This window comes from Pan paniscus, chromosome 1 (genome assembly GCF_029289425.2).
Source record: "Pan paniscus chromosome 1, NHGRI_mPanPan1-v2.0_pri, whole genome shotgun sequence".
NCBI lineage: Eukaryota > Metazoa > Chordata > Mammalia > Primates > Hominidae > Pan > Pan paniscus.
The window spans coordinates 197,625,070-197,643,313 of NC_073249.2; the positions used below are offsets into that span (position 1 = coordinate 197,625,070).

Genomic DNA, 18,244 nt, shown 5'->3' on the forward strand with positions numbered 1-18,244 from the left:
CATTAAGCAAAGTTTCACTGGGATAAAGATGTTGCCACCATGGTGTCCAAGACCCACCATGAGCAGAGGGACTTACCACTTAACATGGAAGAGGCTTCCAGAGGGGATCAGGTCCAAACCACCACTGCAACTCTGTTTTACAAATGGAGAAACAGAAGCCTAGAGCAGAGAAGAAACTTGCCCATGGTGACCCAGGCATCCTGCAGTGGAGCTTTATACCCAGGACCTTCAGCCCTCCACCCAGGGTCCTTTCTGCCAGACAAGAATCCTCCTCCAGAAGGGACATCACTCAGAGTGAATCACAGCCATCCAGGGAGTTCTTTGTGAACTACATAGGCCATCTCCCCATTACACCCACACTCTGCAACTAACAGAAATATCTCCTCTCCCCTGTATATGTTAGGACCAAGAATAAAATCAAACATGTGGAGGACATATCAGCTAGCCTGGGATTTCCCAGATACCCCGGTTGGTAAGAACTACTTGGGGTGCCCTCATCTGGAGATTCTGGCTTAGTAGATCAGAGGTGGGCCTGATAATTTATATCTATGGGCATACCAGGTAATTCTTATAACTAAGCGAGTTTTGGGAAACACAGGGCTCATCTAGGCCAGCAGAGGTTTCCTGTCCCAGAGTGGGCAGTGGGGTTGAAAGGCCGGGCACAGTGGCTCACACCTGTAATCCCAGCACTTTAGGAGGCCGAGGCAGGCAGATCACGAGGTCAGGAGTTCAAGACCAGCCTGGCCAACATAGTGAAACCCCATCTCTACTAAAAAAAAAAAAAAAAAAAAAAATTAGCCAGGCGTGGTGGCAGGCACCTCTAGTCCCAGCTACTTGGGAGGCTGAGGCAGGAGAATCGCTTGAACCTGGGAGGCGGAGCTTGTAGTGAGCCAAGATTGTGCCACTGCACTCCAGCCTGGGCGACACAGTGAGACTCTGTCAAAAAAAAAAAAAAACACTGGGTTTTCCACTTGCAGTTAATGAGAGTCAACCTCTATCCTATGTTGATTTCTTTTTTTTTTTTGAGACAAAGTCTTGCTTTGTCACCCAGGCTGGATGGCACAATCTCAGCTCACTACAACCTCTGCCTCCCACGTTGAAGCAATTCTTCTGCCTCAGCCACCCAAGTAGCTGGGATTACAGGCGCCGACCACCACGCCCAGCTAATTTTTGTATTTTAGTAGAGACAGGTTTTCACCATGTTGGCCAGGCTGGTCTTGAACTCCTGACCTCAGGTGATCCACCTGTCTCGGCCTTCCAAAGTGCTGGGATTACAGGCGTGAGCCACCACGCCCAGCCTCCTGTGTTGATTTCTTATGGTACCTCTCTTTTATAACAGAACCGTAATTCCTGGGCACACATGGCAGCTCAGAAATGTTGCCTGACCTACTTTGAGGAGATGATTTGAGCGAAACACCCATTCTAGCCTGGATGACATGAACATCTCCGTTTGGCTTTGTGCTTAGACTCAAGAACCTGGAGCTAGCTGCTGTGGGAGGATCAGATGTCCGTGTGAAGATGCTGGCGGCCCCTATCAATCCATCTGACATAAATATGATCCAAGGTAACCTTGGTTTCTGTGGCTTATGTTAATTGGCTTTTTTGTTCAGCTGCCACCTCGTTTTCATTCCTCCTCAGGTGTGGGTGTGAAATGCCTGTGATTAGCAGCAGCTGTTCTCCAGATGAGCCGTCTGCAGGCTGTGTCAGCCCTGTCTGGCCTCCCTTTTCTGGAATGTGAGGCTTTTTGAGAAGATTGCAGTGGGGAGTAAACTAAGCATTGTGAAGTGCCTGCGACATGCTGGTTTCATTTCATATGTTACCTGATTTTCATGATAACCATGAACACTAAAGAATATTGTCCCCCTATACAGACAAGCAAGCTAAGGCTCAGAGGTTGGTTAGGCAGACAGTCCAAAGCAGAGCCCAGATCAGGCCTAGGATGGCGTGGACTCAAGTCCATGCTCTTTCACTGCCCAAACATCACTGGTTGACCCTTTAATGCTCTTCTCCCTCAGGAAACTACGGACTCCTTCCTGAACTGCCTGCTGTTGGAGGGAACGAAGGTGTTGCACAGGTGGTAGCGGTGGGCAGCAATGTGACCGGGCTGAAGCCAGGAGACTGGGTGATTCCAGCAAATGCTGGTTTAGGTGAGTTTCTCCAGGTGTCAGCTGCCTATTCGTTCTTCCAGATCCTATTTCACCCACTCTGTCGACATCCACTGATTGGCCCAGTGTACCTGGGTAATGCAGGGTTTATTTTATTTATTTATTTATTTATTTTGAGACGGAGTTTTGCTCTTATTGCCCAGGCTGGAGTGCAATGGCGCGATCTCAGCTCACCAAAACCTCCGCCTCCCCAGTTCAAGTGATTCTCCTGCCTCAGCCTCCCAAGTAGCTGGGATTACAGGCGCCTACCACCACACCCGGCTAATTTTTGTATTGTTAGTAGAGATGGGGTTTCACCATGTTGGCCAGGCTGGGTCTCAAACTCCTGACCTCAGGGATCCGCCTGCCTCAGCCTCCCAAAATGCTGGGACTACAGGCGTGAGCCACCACGCTTGGCCTTGTTTTGTTTTTTTTTTGAGACAGAGTCTCACTTTGTCACCTGTGCTGGAGTGCAGTGACGCGATCTCGGCTTACTGCAGCCTCCCAGGTTCAAGCGATTCTCCTGCCTCAGCCTCCCGAGTAGCTGGGATTACAGGTGTACACCATCACGCCCGACAGATTTTTGTATTTTTAGTAAAGAGGGGGTTTTATCATGTTGACCAGGCTGGTCTCAAACTCCTAACCTCAGGTGACCCACCACTCAGCCTCCCAAAGTGCTGGGATTACAGGCATGAGCCACTGTGCCAAGTCTGAATTTTGTTTATACATGGAGATGAGCCAAAATTCACTTCATGTAGAGGATGTAAAATGAGGAAAGACACAAAGGTGAGATTGGGAAATGGTGGAAAATCCATTGTAGCCTCAGCAGAGGGTTTGCATATGGGAGAGGATTGCACGAGTGAGAAAGAAGGCCAGAAAGGCAGGTTCAATCACGTGAGCCCAGGAGTTCTAGGCTACAGTGAGCTATGATCGCACCATTGCACTCCAGCCTGGGCAACAGAGTGAGACCCTGTCTCTATTTTTTTTTAAAAAGGTAGCTTGTGTCCACATGGGGTAAGGCCCTGCCCAAGCCAAGCTAATGAGTAGATTTTGTTTGATATATTATAAGGAGTCATAGGTGAGTTTTGTTTTTAGCACTTAACAGTTTTCAAGGCACATCTGTTATAGATCCTCACAGCAGCTACAAGAGGGAAGCAGGGCAGGTATTATCCATCCATTGGACATAAATTGAAGCTTGAGAAGTAAAGCCCTGGCCCAAAGTCAAACAGCAAAATGAGAGTGCCCACTGAATTCTTTCTCCTGGGTTCCCATTACACACCAGTGTTATGATCTTCTGGGTTGTAACTTACAGCGACCCAGCTCAAACTTGCTTTAAAAAAAGAAGTTGGGGCCGGGCGTGGTGGCTCACGCCTGTAATCCCAGCACTTTGGGAGGCCGAGGTGGGTGGATCACCTGAGATCAGGAGTTCGAGATTAGCCTGGCCAACATGGTGAAACCCTGTCTGTAATAAAAATAAAAAAATTAGCCGGGTGTGGTGGCATGCGTCTGTAATCACAGCTACCCGGGAGACTAAGGCAGGAGAATCTCTTGAACTCAGTAGGTGGAGGCTACAGTGAGCCGAGATCATGCCACTGCACTCCAGCCTGGGCAACAGAGCGAGACTCCATCTCCAAAAAAAAAAAAAATAAGGCCAGGCGCAGTGGCTCATGCCTGTAATCCCAGAACTTCGGGAGGCCATGGCAGGCAGATCACCTGAGGTCAGGAGTTTGAGACCAGCCTGGCCAACATGGTAAAACCCCGTCTCTTCTAAAAATAAAAAATTAGCCAGGCATGGTGGCGTGCACCTGTAGTCCCAGCTACTCGGGAAGTTGAGGCAGGAGAATCACTTGATCCCAGGAGGCGGAGGTTACAGTGAGCCGAGATTGTGCCACTGCACTCCAACCTGGGCGACAGAGTAAGACGCCATCTCAAAAAAAAAAAAAAGAAAGAAAGTTAGTTGATTTGTGGAACTGGGAAGTGTAACAGAGTGAAAGCTTCGGGTTCAGCTAGATCCAGGAACCCCAGTACTATCAGAGTTGTGTCTCTCACTTGTTCTTAGATGAGATCTCCCCACATATTGATATAATCAAACCAACAAATATTTATTGGCCACTCTCTTTGTGCCAGGCACTGCTCTAAGCACTTCATGTATATTAACTCAATTGTTCCCACAACATGAGATGGATACCTCATCATTCCCACTTTGCAGGTGATATAACAGTAAATGCAGCAGCAAACTGTAAACTGTTAAGCAGTTTGTCCAAGGTCACCCAGCCAAAAGTGACGGAGTTAGAATTCAGATCCACTCTGATACATACCTCTCATAGATGGCCACCAGCAGCCTGAGGTTCATATCACCCTAAAAACAAACAAATGAGCATATCCTCCACAATCATGTCCAGCACAACCATATCCATCCCCCAGAAGGGCCCTGAATGGGCCTTGCCCATCCCTGAACCAGTCCCCTGGGGCGGGGTAGGGCCACTCCGGTTGCTCTGATTGAGTCTCTCACCCTCCTCTGTGATACAGGTGGGGCCTTGTGGTTGACAGCCCCAGAGATTAGGAAGGAGCACTTGTAGAGAGAAAAAGATACTAGGCAGGAAAAAAAAAACAGTAATAGGAGTCTACTACAAGCTCTTTGCTTCTCTGAGATCAGGAAGGCTGCCAAGAATGGCTCCACCGTCTCCTACACCCACCTGGCGGTGAAGGAGCTCAGCCATTTGAGCAAATTGAGAGCTGCAAGGATTCACTGGATCCTGATGCCAGTGCTTTGGGCCAGCCCCCGTGCTGAGTGAAGGTCCTATCAAGGTGAGCAGACAGTTCCTGCCCTCAGAGTGCTCTTGGCTGGCAGTGGGAGGCCCAGGAATGGAAAAACAACACTTAATACAATACAGTATTACAAGTGCCATAATCACAGGATTGACACCAAGACAAGAGTCCTCTATCTTGGAAAGCATTGAGAAAGGCTTCCCAGAGAAGTGATGCTTGAACTCAGTCTGGAAGAGCTGCTGGAAGTGCAGCCAGGGGGCTAGGTGAGGAGGGGCTTCCCAGGCACAGAGTGCAGCGTGTGTGAACGTAAGTGATGAGAGAAGGCACAGCACTGGTGGGGAACTGCAGGTAGCTCAGGGTGGCTGGCTCATGGGTGCGAGTGGGAGAGAAGTGAGATGGAGCTGGAAAGGTGGGGTGGGGCTGGGTCCCAGCGGGCCTGCATCCACAGTGCAAGGGGTACCAACAGAGAGTTAAGTAGAGGAATGATTTGATAGGATTTGTGCAATGCAGAGAATGGTCTGGAAACCATTGGTCTGGAAAGGCAGAGGGTGGAGGCAGAAAGCCAGTGAGGAGGTGGGCAAACAAGTCAGGCTTCAGATGATGAAGTGTGAGGGTCTGAATAAGACAGTGCCGTAGGGCTGGAGAAGAGGGCATGGAGTCAAGGGCTAAAGTAACAGGACTTGGCAATACTTTCAGTTTGGAGAAGAGAACAATAAAGGATGTCTGCCAGGTGTATGGGTAATTGTACATGTGGTGGTGGGGGTACCCAGAACAGGGATTCTTCCCTGGAGAAAAGGTGATTCTTTTGTTTTGTTTTGTTTATCTTTTGAGACAGAGTCTCGCTCTGTTGCCCAGGCTGGTGCAATCTTGGCTCACTGCAACCTGCAACCTCCACCTCATGGGTTCAAGCAATTCTCCTGCCTCAGCCTCCCGAGTAGCTGGGACTACAGGCACCCACCACCACACCTGGCTAATTTTTGTACTTTTAGTAGAGATGGGGTTTCGTCTTGTTGGCCAGGCTGGTCTTGAACTCCTGACCTCAGGTGATCTGCCCGCCTCGGCCTCCCAAAATGTTGGGATTACAGGCATTGAGCCACTGCGCCTGGCCAACAGGTGAGTCTTTTAAGCAAGGTGCCAGCCAGAGAGGATAAGGATTTTATAATTGTGAGGACTGCAATTAACTCAGTGTATTCAGTAAACATTTTGTGAGCATCTGCAGCATGCTGGGCTTGAGGACACAGCAGTGAACAGACATGGTCTTTCTTCTCGTGAAGACTGCCATTTAGTAAGAGTGGCAACTATTAAACACGTAAGTTCTTAGCTGGCCACAGCTTGGTCATTTTTCATGGTTCTGAGCTGCCCAGCTGTTGCTAAGCCCATAGCCAGCCTTTTCCCACGTGCAGCCAATCCCAGGGGAGACCAGACCAGATGGTGTGGATAGATCTTTGCCAACTGACTTTCTCCTTGGGAAATATGCAAAACCTTCCTGAGGAAGCACAGAACCGTAGAAAGTGCACTGGCTTTGGAATCAGGGGGCAAGTTCTCTTTCCAGCTCCGCTGTATGACCTAATTTAAGTCACAGCTACTTTGAGCCTCAGTTTTTTCATCTCGAAAATGGGACTAATTGTCACTGCCTAGCATGTCTCAGCAGTACTCAACTGAGAATATATGCAATGATCTTTGCAAATGCCAAATTTCTGTATGCATTAGATCAGGAGTTGGCAAATTTTTATCTTAAAGGGCCAAATAGTAAATATTTTAGGCTTCGTAGGCTATATCATCTTTGTGACTACCCAACTCTACTATCGTAAACAGCCACAGGCAATATATAAACAATTGAGTGAACATGGCTGTGTTCCAATAAAACTTTATTTACAGGACCAGGCATGGTGGTTCATGCCTGTAATCCCAGCATGGGAGGCCGAGGCGGGCAGATCGCTTGAGTCCAAGAGTTCAAGAATGGCCTGGGCAACTTGGTGAAGGTCCATCTCTACAAAAAATTAGCCAAGTGTGGCAGTGTACACCTGTAGTCCCAGCTACTGGGGAGGCTGACATGGAAGGATAGCTCGAGACCAGGAAGCAGAAGTTGCAGTAAGCCACACTCCAACCTGGGCAACAGGGTAAGACTCTTGTCTCAAAAAAAAAAAAAAAAAAAAAAAAAAACACTTTATTTACAAAAACAAGTGGTGAGGCAGATTTAGCCCACAGGCCACAGTTTGCTGACCCCCAAGTTCAACAATGGAGATGGTTAAGGGTCAGTTGCATATGACTGAGGAATTGGGAATCCTCAGAGCTAAAGTCTGGGAATTAGCATCATTAAAGGAAAACAATGTGTGTTATACACCCACTGTGTACTAGGCATAGTGATAGTCTCTGTACAAATGTCTTTAGTTTAATCTTCACACTATGACATAAATGTTACTCTCTGCATTTCACAGATAAGGGAAATGGAAACTCAAAAAAGGTGAAGTGATCATTCAGAGTCACACACTAGTGAGTGGTAGAGCCAGGGTTTTTAAGCAGGTCTCTCCAACTTCAAGCCTAAGAGTTCTACTTGAAACCCTGAAAGCCCTTGTCTCTGACCACGGGTGCTGCCTCCCTCCCACCCAGAGTCTCTTGAGAAGAGGATTAGGGACTGCTAAGCCCCAGAAATCCATATCAAGGGTTGGATTTCCATTGTCGTGCCATAAGGGGAATTAGAAAATGCCCTGGATTTCATACATAGAAAGCCCTGCACTAAGCATTTGGTGCACGGTAAAGTACAGTAAGTGTTAGCTGAGATGAATGGGAACGATGATTTGAAGGCCAGTCTGGGGGAAGCCCACAGGATGCTGGGGCACTTCCTGGATTACAGAGGAATCCTCGCCTTTTCAGTCTCTTATTTTCTCAGCCATAGACCTACTCTAGGATTGACACAGCCTTCTATAAAAAGTGTTCCTGGGCCGGGTACAGTGACTCATGCCTATAATCCCAGCACTTTGGGAGGCCAAGATGGGCGGATCACGAGGTCAGGAGATCGAGACCATCCTGGCTAACACAGTGAAACCCCATCTCTACTAAAAAATACAAAAAAATTAGCCGGGTGTGGTGGCGGACACGTGTAGTCCCAGCTACTTGGGAGGCTGAGGCAGGAGAATGGCGTGAGCCTTGGAGGCAGAGCTTGCAGTGAGCTGAGATCGCGCCACTGCACTCCAGCCTGAGCGACAAAGCAAGACTCCATCTCAAAGAAAAAAAAAAAGTGTTCCTGCCTCCTGTCCCCAGTTCTTGGTCCCTAAAGCCCACATTGACATCCCCGTTTCCTATAGCACAGTTAGTGATTACCCAGGCTGCCCCCTGCTTCCCACAGCTGACCCACATAGGACCAGGACACCATTAGAATCCCAGCAACTGGATAGTGAGCAGGCACGCCCAAGAGCTTTGGAAGCATAGGCCAAGGGCCCCGAGCTGCCACAGTGACCAGATGCTGAGCCAACAAGGCTCCAAGCAATTTCCCTAAGGTGACACAGTGAGGACACTGTGGAACCAAGGCTGGAGTCTCTCTGACTCCAAAGCCTACCCTCTTCACCCCTTCTTCATACAAGATCCTGCCTGTGTGAGTGCAGACCCCTCACGCAGTCCTCACCAAATCCTATTGATTCTGTCTTTAAAATAGAACTCGAATCCATCTTCTGTTCCTCATCCCCACTGCCAAAGTCCCAGTCTAGGCAGCCATCATCTCATACCTCGACCCGCGCAAAGACCTCTGGCTTCCACGCTGCCCCTCCCCACTCCACAGTCTTCACCCAGCAATAAAGTGATCTTAAAGCATACATCGGATCATCTCAGTCTCCTCTTAAAGCTTGTTACAGGCTTCCCACTCACTCATTCACTAAAACAAGATCAGCTCTCCATACCACAGTGCTGAGGTCATGTTCTCATACCACAGGTTGTGACCCATTCGAGAAATCAAGCTAGTGAGTTGCAAATAGCACTTTTTAAAATTAAAGTTGAGCAGCAAAGAATGAAAAATAGCAGAGTATCTCACACATAGTAAGGGTAAGTATTCTGTGAAACACAGGCTTGTGTTACATGTATATTCATGTATGTATATGTACGAATTCACAGTGGAACTCATGGTTACTGTGGGTCAAAATTCTGAAAGTCTAATATCACCTGCCCGGCCCCTGCTGCATCAGCCAGGCCAGCCATGTCTCAAGCCACTCTTCCCATCACTCTCCACCCTGCGGTGCAGCATCATCCCATCCCAGTCCTTTGTCCTGCTACAGCATCTCTGCATCTGCTGCATGCCCTACCTAAGATGTTCTTTGTGTGCTCTGAGACGGTAGCACCTCTATCCTTTCACTCTTAGCTTGTCACCTCCTCAGAGAAGTATCCTTGACTCCCATCTAAAGTAATTCTCTTGATGTTCCTGTCTCTATAATTTATCATTATCATATCTGCTTTTTTTCACCTGTTCGACTCCACTAGAATGAAACTAAGGAAACTGTCTGTATTGTTCAAGTGCCTGGGTGCAAGATACATATCTGTAGATGGAAGGAAGGCAGCCCAGATACCCAGGTTCCAGCTCCAACTCTGCCTAGATAAGCCAGGGGGCTCTGGGCAAGTCACTTCCTCATTTCCTCCCCTGTTGCATGAGGGGTTCAAAGTCGATGCTCGATAAGGGCCTTCTCAGTACTGACATTCTAGAATTCTTTTGTCTGGAACTGGAATGTGGGCTGGGAGTTGATGCTCATTTCTTTCAAGCTTATAGAATTTTACATTTCCTTATCTCATTTGATTTCTACAGTAGCTCCTGGAGGAGGCGAGTCAGGCTGTTCTTGCCTGTGCTATTTACACATTAGAGTAACTAAAACTCAGTGACAGGAATTTTCTCAAACTAGCAGAATAGCAAAACCAGGTTTGGCATCTGTGCTCTTGACTTCTACTTTTATGCTTTGTTGCCTAAAACTACCTGAGTCAGGCCGGGCGCAGTGGCTCACGCCTGTAATCCCAGCACTCTGGGAGGCCGAGGCGGGCGGATCAGCTGTGGTCAGGAGTTCGAGACCAGCCTGGCCAACATGGTGAAACCCATCTCTACTAAAAATACAAAAATTAGCCAGGCGTGGTGGCAGGTGCCTGTAATCCCAGCTATTCGGGAGGCTGAGGCAGGTGAATCGCTTGAACCCAGGAGGCAGAGGTTGCAGCGAGCCGAGATCATGCCATTGCACTCCAGCCTGGGAGACAAGAGCAAGACTTCGTCTTAAAAAAAAAAAAAAAAAACACGTGAGTCAACCTGCTCTGGATGAGAATGAGGACTGTGTAGGAAAAAGGGGGCTTTCTCAGCTTCTCCTGCCCTGGTGGTAATGTTACTACTGTCTTACCCTTAGATTGCAGCAGTTTGAGGTCATTAACTACCTGCACGGTGACATTAACTAAATCTAATGGTAACTCAGAGAAGCAGCCTCTCTGAATCGCCCTTACAATGGTATTTGGCATATTTTGTTTTGGTTTGTTTTTTGTTTTTTGGGTTTTTTTGAGACAGGTTCTTGCTGTGTCACCGAGGCTGGAGTGCAGTCACACAATCATAGCTCACTGTGTCCTTAAATTACTGGGCTCAAGCAATCTTCCCACTTCAGCCTCATGAGAAGCTGGGACTACAGGGCATTATGCCCAGCTAATTTTTTTTTTTTTTTTTTTTTCTGTAGAGACAAGGTCTCACTATGTTGCCCAGGCTGGTCTTGAGCTCCTGGCCTCAAGCAGTCCTCCCACCTTGCCTCCCAAAGTGCTGAGATTATAGGCATGAGCCACCACACCCCATTTTTACTACATGTTTAAGATAAGAATGACTATCTATTTTGGGCCAGGCACAGTGGCTCATGTGTGTAATCCCAGCACTTTGGGAAGCCGATGCAGGCGAATCACCTGAGACCGGGAGTTCAAGACCAGCCTGACCAACAAGGCAAAACCCTGTCTCTACTAAAAATAAATAAATTAGCCATGTATGGTAGTGCATGCCTGTAATCCCAGCTACTCAGGGGGCGCAGCATGAGAATCACGAACCCAGGAGGCGGAAGTTGCAGTGAGCCAAGATCGCGCCATTGCACTCCAGCCTGGGCTACAGAGCAAGACTCTGTCTCCAAAAAAAAATTAAAAAGAATAACAATCTATTGTGCATAATTATCATGAGGACTCAGACATTCAGAGGAACGTCCAGATTTTCTTCTTTTTCTAAACATCCTGGATGCTATCCTGGATGCTTCCAGTGGATGCTACCCACTATCCTGGATGCTTCTTGGCCAAGGAGGGTGAGCTGGGGTTGAATGTGCACAGGGCTCCTTCCTTATGATCCTGGCTTCATCCTCTGACTCAGGAACCTGGCGGACCGAGGCTGTGTTCAGCGAGGAAGCACTGATCCAAGTTCCGAGTGACATCCCTCTTCAGAGCGCTGCCACCCTGGGTGTCAATCCCTGCACAGCCTACAGGATGTTGATGGACTTCGAGCAACTGCAGCCAGGTAGGAACCCACAGGTTGGGGGAGCAGGCCAGGGTCTCGCAACTAGGGTGACACTCACATCCTGACCCCAAGGCCAGGAGAACTTGCAAGGTGGAGGTTTTGAGGGGGTGATGGACCTCTCACCTGGGTGAATGTTGTTGCTTTCACTTAGAAAGATGTTAGCTTAGTTCCTAGGAAACATGCTGAAACCTCATGAGGAGTATACTCTCGAAAACTGCTGCAGGGTCACATTCTCTAGAGCTTGGGATTGAATTCTGTCATTCAGCAAAAATGTGTTGAGCTGGGCTAAGCTCTGGGATACAAAGGCAGACAAGATAGACACAGTCCCTATGTTTTCAATAAAATGCTGAACTTAGTGTTAATAATTCCACTCAGCGTTTACATAGCACTTTCCAGTTCACAGAAGTGCGTTGACAGGCATTATCCCCGTTGAGTGCATGAAATCTCCAAAGCATTGCAGTAAGGTTGGTACCATCATTGGTTAAGAGCTCAAGCTCTGGGCAGATAACCTGGGTCTGACCCCAGGCTTCACCTTTCCCTGACTGTGAATTTGCCTCTCAAATCATCCGGTTTTTCTTCTGTAAAATGGAGAATAAAGAACGTGGAGGGTGAAACACTACAGCATAATACTTCACACAGTGCTGGGCATACAGTGCAGAGACTGTCCGCTGCTTTTATTCTTCTTCCCTTTCATAAATGGGAAAACTGAGGTCCAGAAAGGTAAACTATTTGCATGAGATCAGCCAGGGAGTAAATGACAGAGCCTAGTGTTTTTATTTGGGTTTCTCTGAAAGCAGAGCCTAAGACTAGCACTGGGTGCAGAGAGTTTGTTTGGGAAGAAGAAATGAAGGGGAGTGGGGAGAGTGAGACAGAGATGGAGGCAAAGCCCATGAAGCCCGGTTACTGCTGCGGGCAACTACTGCTCCGGCTGTTTTTTTGAGACAGTCGTGCTCTGTCGCCCCGGTTTGAGTGCAGTGGCGCGGGCTCACTGCAACCTCCACCTCTCGGGTTCAAGGGATTCTCCTGCCTCAGCCTCCCAGGTAGCTGGGACTACAGGTGCCTGCCACCATGCCTGGCTAATTTTTGTATTTTTAGTAGAAATGGGGTTTCACCATATTGGCCAGGCTGGTCTCTAACTCCTGACCTTGTGATCCGCCCACCTCAGCCTCCCAAAGTGCTGGGATTACAGGCGCGAGCCACCCACCCCCAACCGGCCTGCTCAGTCTTGCTGGGGCCCTCTGAAGACTCTCAGAACCCACTGCAGAATTAACCCTTAAGGCCAGGCATGGTGTCTCATGCCTGTAATCCCAGCACTTTGGGAGGCTGAAGCTGGCAGATCACTTGAGGTCAGGGGTTTGAGACCAGCCTGGCCAACATGGTGAAAACCCGTCTCTACTAAAAATACAAAAATTAGCCGGGCGTGGTGGCAGCGCCTGTGACCCCAGCTACTCAGGAGGCTGAGGCAGGAGAATTGCTTGAACCCGGGAGGCGGAAGTTGCAGTGAGCCAAGATTGCACCACTGCACTCCAGCCTGGGCAACAGAGCAAGACACCATCTCAAAAACAAAACAAAAACTAACCCTTGAATGATGAGAGGCTGGGCCAGTTTTCCACTAATTCTCACACCCCATTGTTTAAGGGTCGCACCAAGGGCATTAACCTCCTGGGCTGCCTCTGCACACCATGCACATCCATGCACATCCATGAGCCGCAGTGGCTGTAGAACTCACCCAAGCCACCTCTCATGCCAGCGAAGAAACTGAGGCCCACAGTTGTTGGAGTGTGATGAAACATGGTGCCCAGCCACTGTCCAAGGCCTGGCTGAAAGCCGATGCCAGTTACCACAAGAGAAATATAGGTTTCTCGCAAGTATGGCAGATGGTTCCTGGGAGCCTTTGGTGGAGAAAGCCAGTGGCTGTGACCAGGGACCTTTGCTGGAGTCCTAGTGCAGCAGACACTTTGTTTGCTTGCGTCCCATGCCCTAAAGCCACCTCCCATTTAGGCTGCAGCTGTGGTAACAGATCTAGGCATTTCAACGCTGCCCACCCTAAGTACCCACTGCACACCTCTCCACTTTCCTGCCTCAAGGCTGATATGGCCTGAACTAGATCACTGTTGAATAAACTTAGGATCTTGACACATGGTAAGCATTACATTTTACATTGTGATCAGTTTATACAAATAGGAATATATATATAATGGAAACCAAAGTTTCGTGAAATACCCTTACTATGTGTGACATACTCTGTTATTTTTTATTCTCTTCTCAATTTTAACTTTAAAAAAAAAGGTGCTTGCAACCAACTAGATTGATTCATAATCCACTGGTGGGTGACAACCTGTACGTTGACCCCTGGTGAAGACGAGTGGGCATTCTTCTTCCAGGAAGTCCTCTATCTCTAGTTTCAGCCCGTTGTGTGACAGATCCCTGCTGCCTCTCAAAAACCAGATAGCATTTCAAATTCAACAAAGCACTTTCCCGGACACGATGCATTTGACTCTAATCGGGGGCACTTTTTTTTTTTTTTAATAGAGGGAGTCTCGCTCTGTCACCCAGGCTGGAGTACAGTGGCGCGATCTCAGCTCACTGCAACCTCCACCTCCCGGGTTCAAGCGATTCTCCTGCCTCAGCCTCCCTAGTAGCTGGGATTATATTTTAAGGGAAGGAAACTGAAGTTCACAGAGGTCATGACTTGCCCTGTCTGTTTAGTTACAATCATTGGCGAAACTGAGACTGATGCCCAGATCCGTCTCATTCCAGAGCCCACATTTTTCCCAGCATGCCACACTGCCTTCCCCAATGGCCAGGTCCAAAGCTAAACCTGGGCTTTGCCACAGAACTGTAGGACCCCATTTCAGGGGCTGCCAGTTTCTCCAGCACAGCTGTAATCCCATTTCAAGGCAGTGCACCTTTATTAAACACTGCAGAGAGGAATAGGGCATGACCCTTCCCTCTCAAGAAGCTGCAAGCTGTTGATAGAAATGGACCTATATACAATGAAGTGTAAGACGGGGCAGACCGTGGTATGTGCATTAATACAGAGGCCCACAGAGCACTGTGGGAGCACATAGAGGGAACAATCCAGGAAGGCTTCATGAAGGCTGCACTTGAGCTGCGCTTCAAAGGATCTACAGGATTTCAATAGGAAGGAAGAGAGAAGGAGGGAAACATTGCAAACCACGGAAATAACCTAAGCAAAGACTTGAGGACATAAAAGTTGGGAGGATGATGAAGGCTATAAAATCTTTTACATAGCAGGGCAGGGTCTAAATTATATCCAGTGTAGATGCTCAGTTGCCAAGTCCTGGGAGGCATCGTGAGTGTTGTGGAAGTTTAGGAGGCATTAGGAGAACAGTGAGAAACAGTGAAAGGTCTGAGAAGACTCAGCAGCCAGGTCCTGGGTCCCTGTTGAGCCTGAGGACTCCCTTGCCTACAGAAGGATCCCCGGCTGGGAGCCTTTGACCTATTGCAGATCTATACAGGGCTTGATTTGGTTCTCTTCCTGGCTCCACAGGGGATTCTGTCATCCAGAATGCATCCAACAGCGGAGTGGGGCAAGCGGTCATCCAGATCGCCGCAGCCCTGGGCCTAAGAACCATCAATGTGGTCCGAGACAGGTGCGTGGGGGAGGAGGCTTCATCCCAGACCATGACTTGGGTCTTTCCCACCTCCCATCCCTGCGGTGCCCAGTTGTCCACCAGAGGGCGCCCTTGCATAAGCATAAACTGGCTTTAGGCATCGCTAACAGTTGGCGGCTGAAACAGATGAGTCAGCCCTAAGAAATGAAGTCCAGCTGGCTTTTGGCGATAGGATGAGTGAATCTGACATGTAAAGAGAGGGCAGGAAGGAGGTGGAGACTGCCCTTACTGAACAGCTAAGACTTTCTGAGACTCTTGGCTTGTGATAACCTCATGTTTTCAAAACCCCAGTTGATATTTGGGAATGATTTGAGCTGTATTATTCTTTCTGTGAACTGTCTAACCCAAGGCCCCTTTACCCTTGCTTTTGTGTGGTACTTGGAAGTGCACTAAATACAGACGTGAAGGAGACAGGGGCAGGTTTGTCATCTGTCTTTTACAGATGAGGAAACTGAAGTTTCAGGGAGCAGCTTGCCCTGGAAGACACAGCAAGTCAGTAATAGACTCGGTTTCCTCACTTACTCTCTTTCCATCATATCGTCCAGTTTCTCTAGGCCTCACTGTCCATGAATGTGGCTGTGGCTGTCATGGATTGACACCAGCTTCAGTTCCTCAGTTGTACTCGCAAAAATAATTCCATTTGCCTTAACCAAAGAGACCCAGAGCCACTCCTGGTCTAGACTGTGTATGTCCAACACTCTGAAGAACCACTTGAAAAGAGGGGGGAAGTGGAGTTTGTCCTTTCAGTAGAAGAAATCAGGAAGTTAAGTGACTTCTCCCTGGGCACAGATGGCTTCTAACACTATTGAGCTGTCAGGGCCTGTGAAAACCACCCAGTCTCACTCTGTTGCCAGTGAGGAGACAGCCAAGAGCTATTGAAGCTGGATGAAATTAGGTGGCTGGTCCCTGCTCAAGCCTGGCTTAAACCTAATCCCAGCTTCCTGCAAAAAGAAGCACGGGTTCTCCCAGCTGTGGCAGAGAGGTCCTGGGGGGCTTTGGTGGAAAAAGCTGGCAGATGTGACCAGGGACCTATGTTTGGTTTCCAGACCTGATATCCAGAAGCTGAGTGACAGACTGAAGAGTCTGGGGGCTGAGCATGTCATCACAGAAGAGGAGCTAAGAAGGCCCGAAATGAAAAACTCCTTTAAGGTACCTAGGAAGAGGGACATTGCCCCTCCAGTCCACGCACATCTCCCTGAAGAAAGTTGACATGCATTAGAGAAACTGGGGACTAGCCCCATTGTTCCTCTCTGGAAACCTCCCTTTGCCTCTTCTTGGTTGGTTAAAGCCCATTCCCCCTAGCCAGGCGGCAGGTAGCACGCATTAAGTGCCCAGATGCTGGGAGGGAGGCATGAGAAACAGAGTTTAGGAAACCCAGTATGACTTGCAGTTTAAACGTTTGTGGTGGGCCGCATCAGCCCACATGTGTGACTCTTAGAACTGGCAGGAGAGGACCTGAGGAAACAGAGACACAGAAAGAGAAAGAAAAGAAGTAACCTTTCCCAACCACCTGCCATACATTTTATCTGATGATTTCCACAAAAGCTTTTCAAAGGAACTGTTATCTGTTTTACAGATTAGGAAACTAAGACTCAGAAAAGAGGAAATGCTTAACCAAAATCATATAGTTTATAAGGGCTCCAGAGAGTCAGAGCTGGCCTCAGTCTCTCCAAACTCAAAGCCTCTTAACCTTCCAGAACCTCCACCCCACAACATGCCTAGTAAGTGACCAGACCCTCAGCCCCTTTTCACTGAACCATCTGGAGGAACCAAAGACACACACTCAAGAGCATGCGCTTCTTGCGAACATTTCTGAAGCAGTAGATCAGCATATATAATATCAGCTGAGTCAAAGAACTGAAAAGGGGGGCACACAGGGAGCTGAAACCCACCAAACTGCATGCAGATGCCCTTTGCCTATTCTTTCCCAGAGAAGATGAGTTCTGCCAGGTCTTAAAATGGACAACAGGATTAAGTTGCTACAGAAAAGGCCCTTCTTGGCTGGATGAGGTGACTCATGCCTGTAATCCCAGCACTTCAGGAGGCCAAGGCAGGCGGATTGCTTGAGTCTGAGAGTTTGAGACTAGCCTGAGCAACATAGTGAGACCTCTATCTTTACAAAAAAACATTTTTTTTTAATTATCTGGGCATCATGATACTCATCTGCAGTCCCAGCTACTTGGGAGGCTGAGGTGGGAGGATTGCTTGAGCCCAGGAGGGTAAGGTAGCAGTGAGCCATGATTGCACCACTGCACTCCAGCCTGGGTAACAGAGTGAGACCCTGTCTTAGAAAGAAAAAGAAAAAAGAAAGAAAAGACACTTCCTAAGCAGAGAAAAAGGTGAGTTCAAAGGCATAAACACACACACATATACATACGTACGTGCACGCAAACAAAGGCATAAACATCTCATTTACTCCCTCCTTTTAACACAGCACTTGGGCAAGCTTCAGACCCCATATGTAGAGCGGGGATGCTCCCTCACTGCACTTTTGTTGTTTTCCAGGACATGCCCCAGCCACGGCTTGCTCTCAACTGTGTTGGTGGGAAAAGCTCCACAGAGCTGCTGCGGCAGTTAGCGTAAGTCCCTTGGGCCTGCAGGTCCAGCTCGCCAGAGCTCTCCAGGTCTTTAGCTGGGAGGACCATCAAGTGACTGAGTCCCATGGCCAGTTCGAGCCAAGTCCAGGTCAGCACAATGTTGAGTGGAAACTAGGACCAAAGTCATCCAGCTATTTGGGCACTGGTTTCTCAGCCTTCCCCTTTGCAGATGATCAAAATTTTGGCCTATCCAGCTTTATTTTTCCAAGGGACCCCAGAAGTAGACTGCTAAGCTGCCTGCCATAGAGGAATAGTCAAGGATTTATAACCTAGGGATGTCTGAAAAAGTCACTTAGTCCTAGCTTATTTAACCTTTCAAAATTTGTATTAGCTTTTAAAATAGATTCTAATTTTAAAGGTAACATTATGCTTATTACAAAACATTTTGAAAACATGTAAAAGTGCAAAGGAAAACTTAAGCATAAAGGTTTCCTGTTGGCTGGGCACTGTGGCTCATGCCTATAATCCCAGTAATTTGGGAGGCCAAGGAGGAAGCATCACTGGAGGCCAGGAGTTCGAGACCAGCCTGGGTAACATAGTGAGACCCCATCACTACAAAAAAAAAAAAAATTAATTTTTTTTTAAGTTACCTGGCCAGGCATA

General features: G+C 48.2%; 1 protein-coding gene across 5 annotated transcripts in view; it reads left to right on the plus strand.

Annotated features, from left to right (window-relative positions):
• Nucleotides 1–18,244, plus strand: part of MECR (mitochondrial trans-2-enoyl-CoA reductase) — a 37,123-nt gene that overhangs the window by 12,807 nt on the left and 6,072 nt on the right. For 4 of the 5 annotated variants that reach the window (XM_003828107.6, XM_034959665.3, XM_034959675.3 and 1 more), the window contains 6 exons: nt 1,467–1,564; nt 2,016–2,147; nt 11,263–11,406; nt 14,921–15,023; nt 16,091–16,193; nt 17,550–17,623. In XM_003828107.6, the coding sequence (XP_003828155.4) occupies nt 1,467–1,564; nt 2,016–2,147; nt 11,263–11,406; nt 14,921–15,023; nt 16,091–16,193; nt 17,550–17,623 (654 nt within the window). Of the gene's footprint in view, nt 1–1,339; nt 1,565–2,015; nt 2,148–11,262; nt 11,407–14,920; nt 15,024–16,090; nt 16,194–17,549; nt 17,624–18,244 lie in introns of all 5 variants that reach the window. The other variant, XM_063593532.1, reaches the window with a different exon arrangement.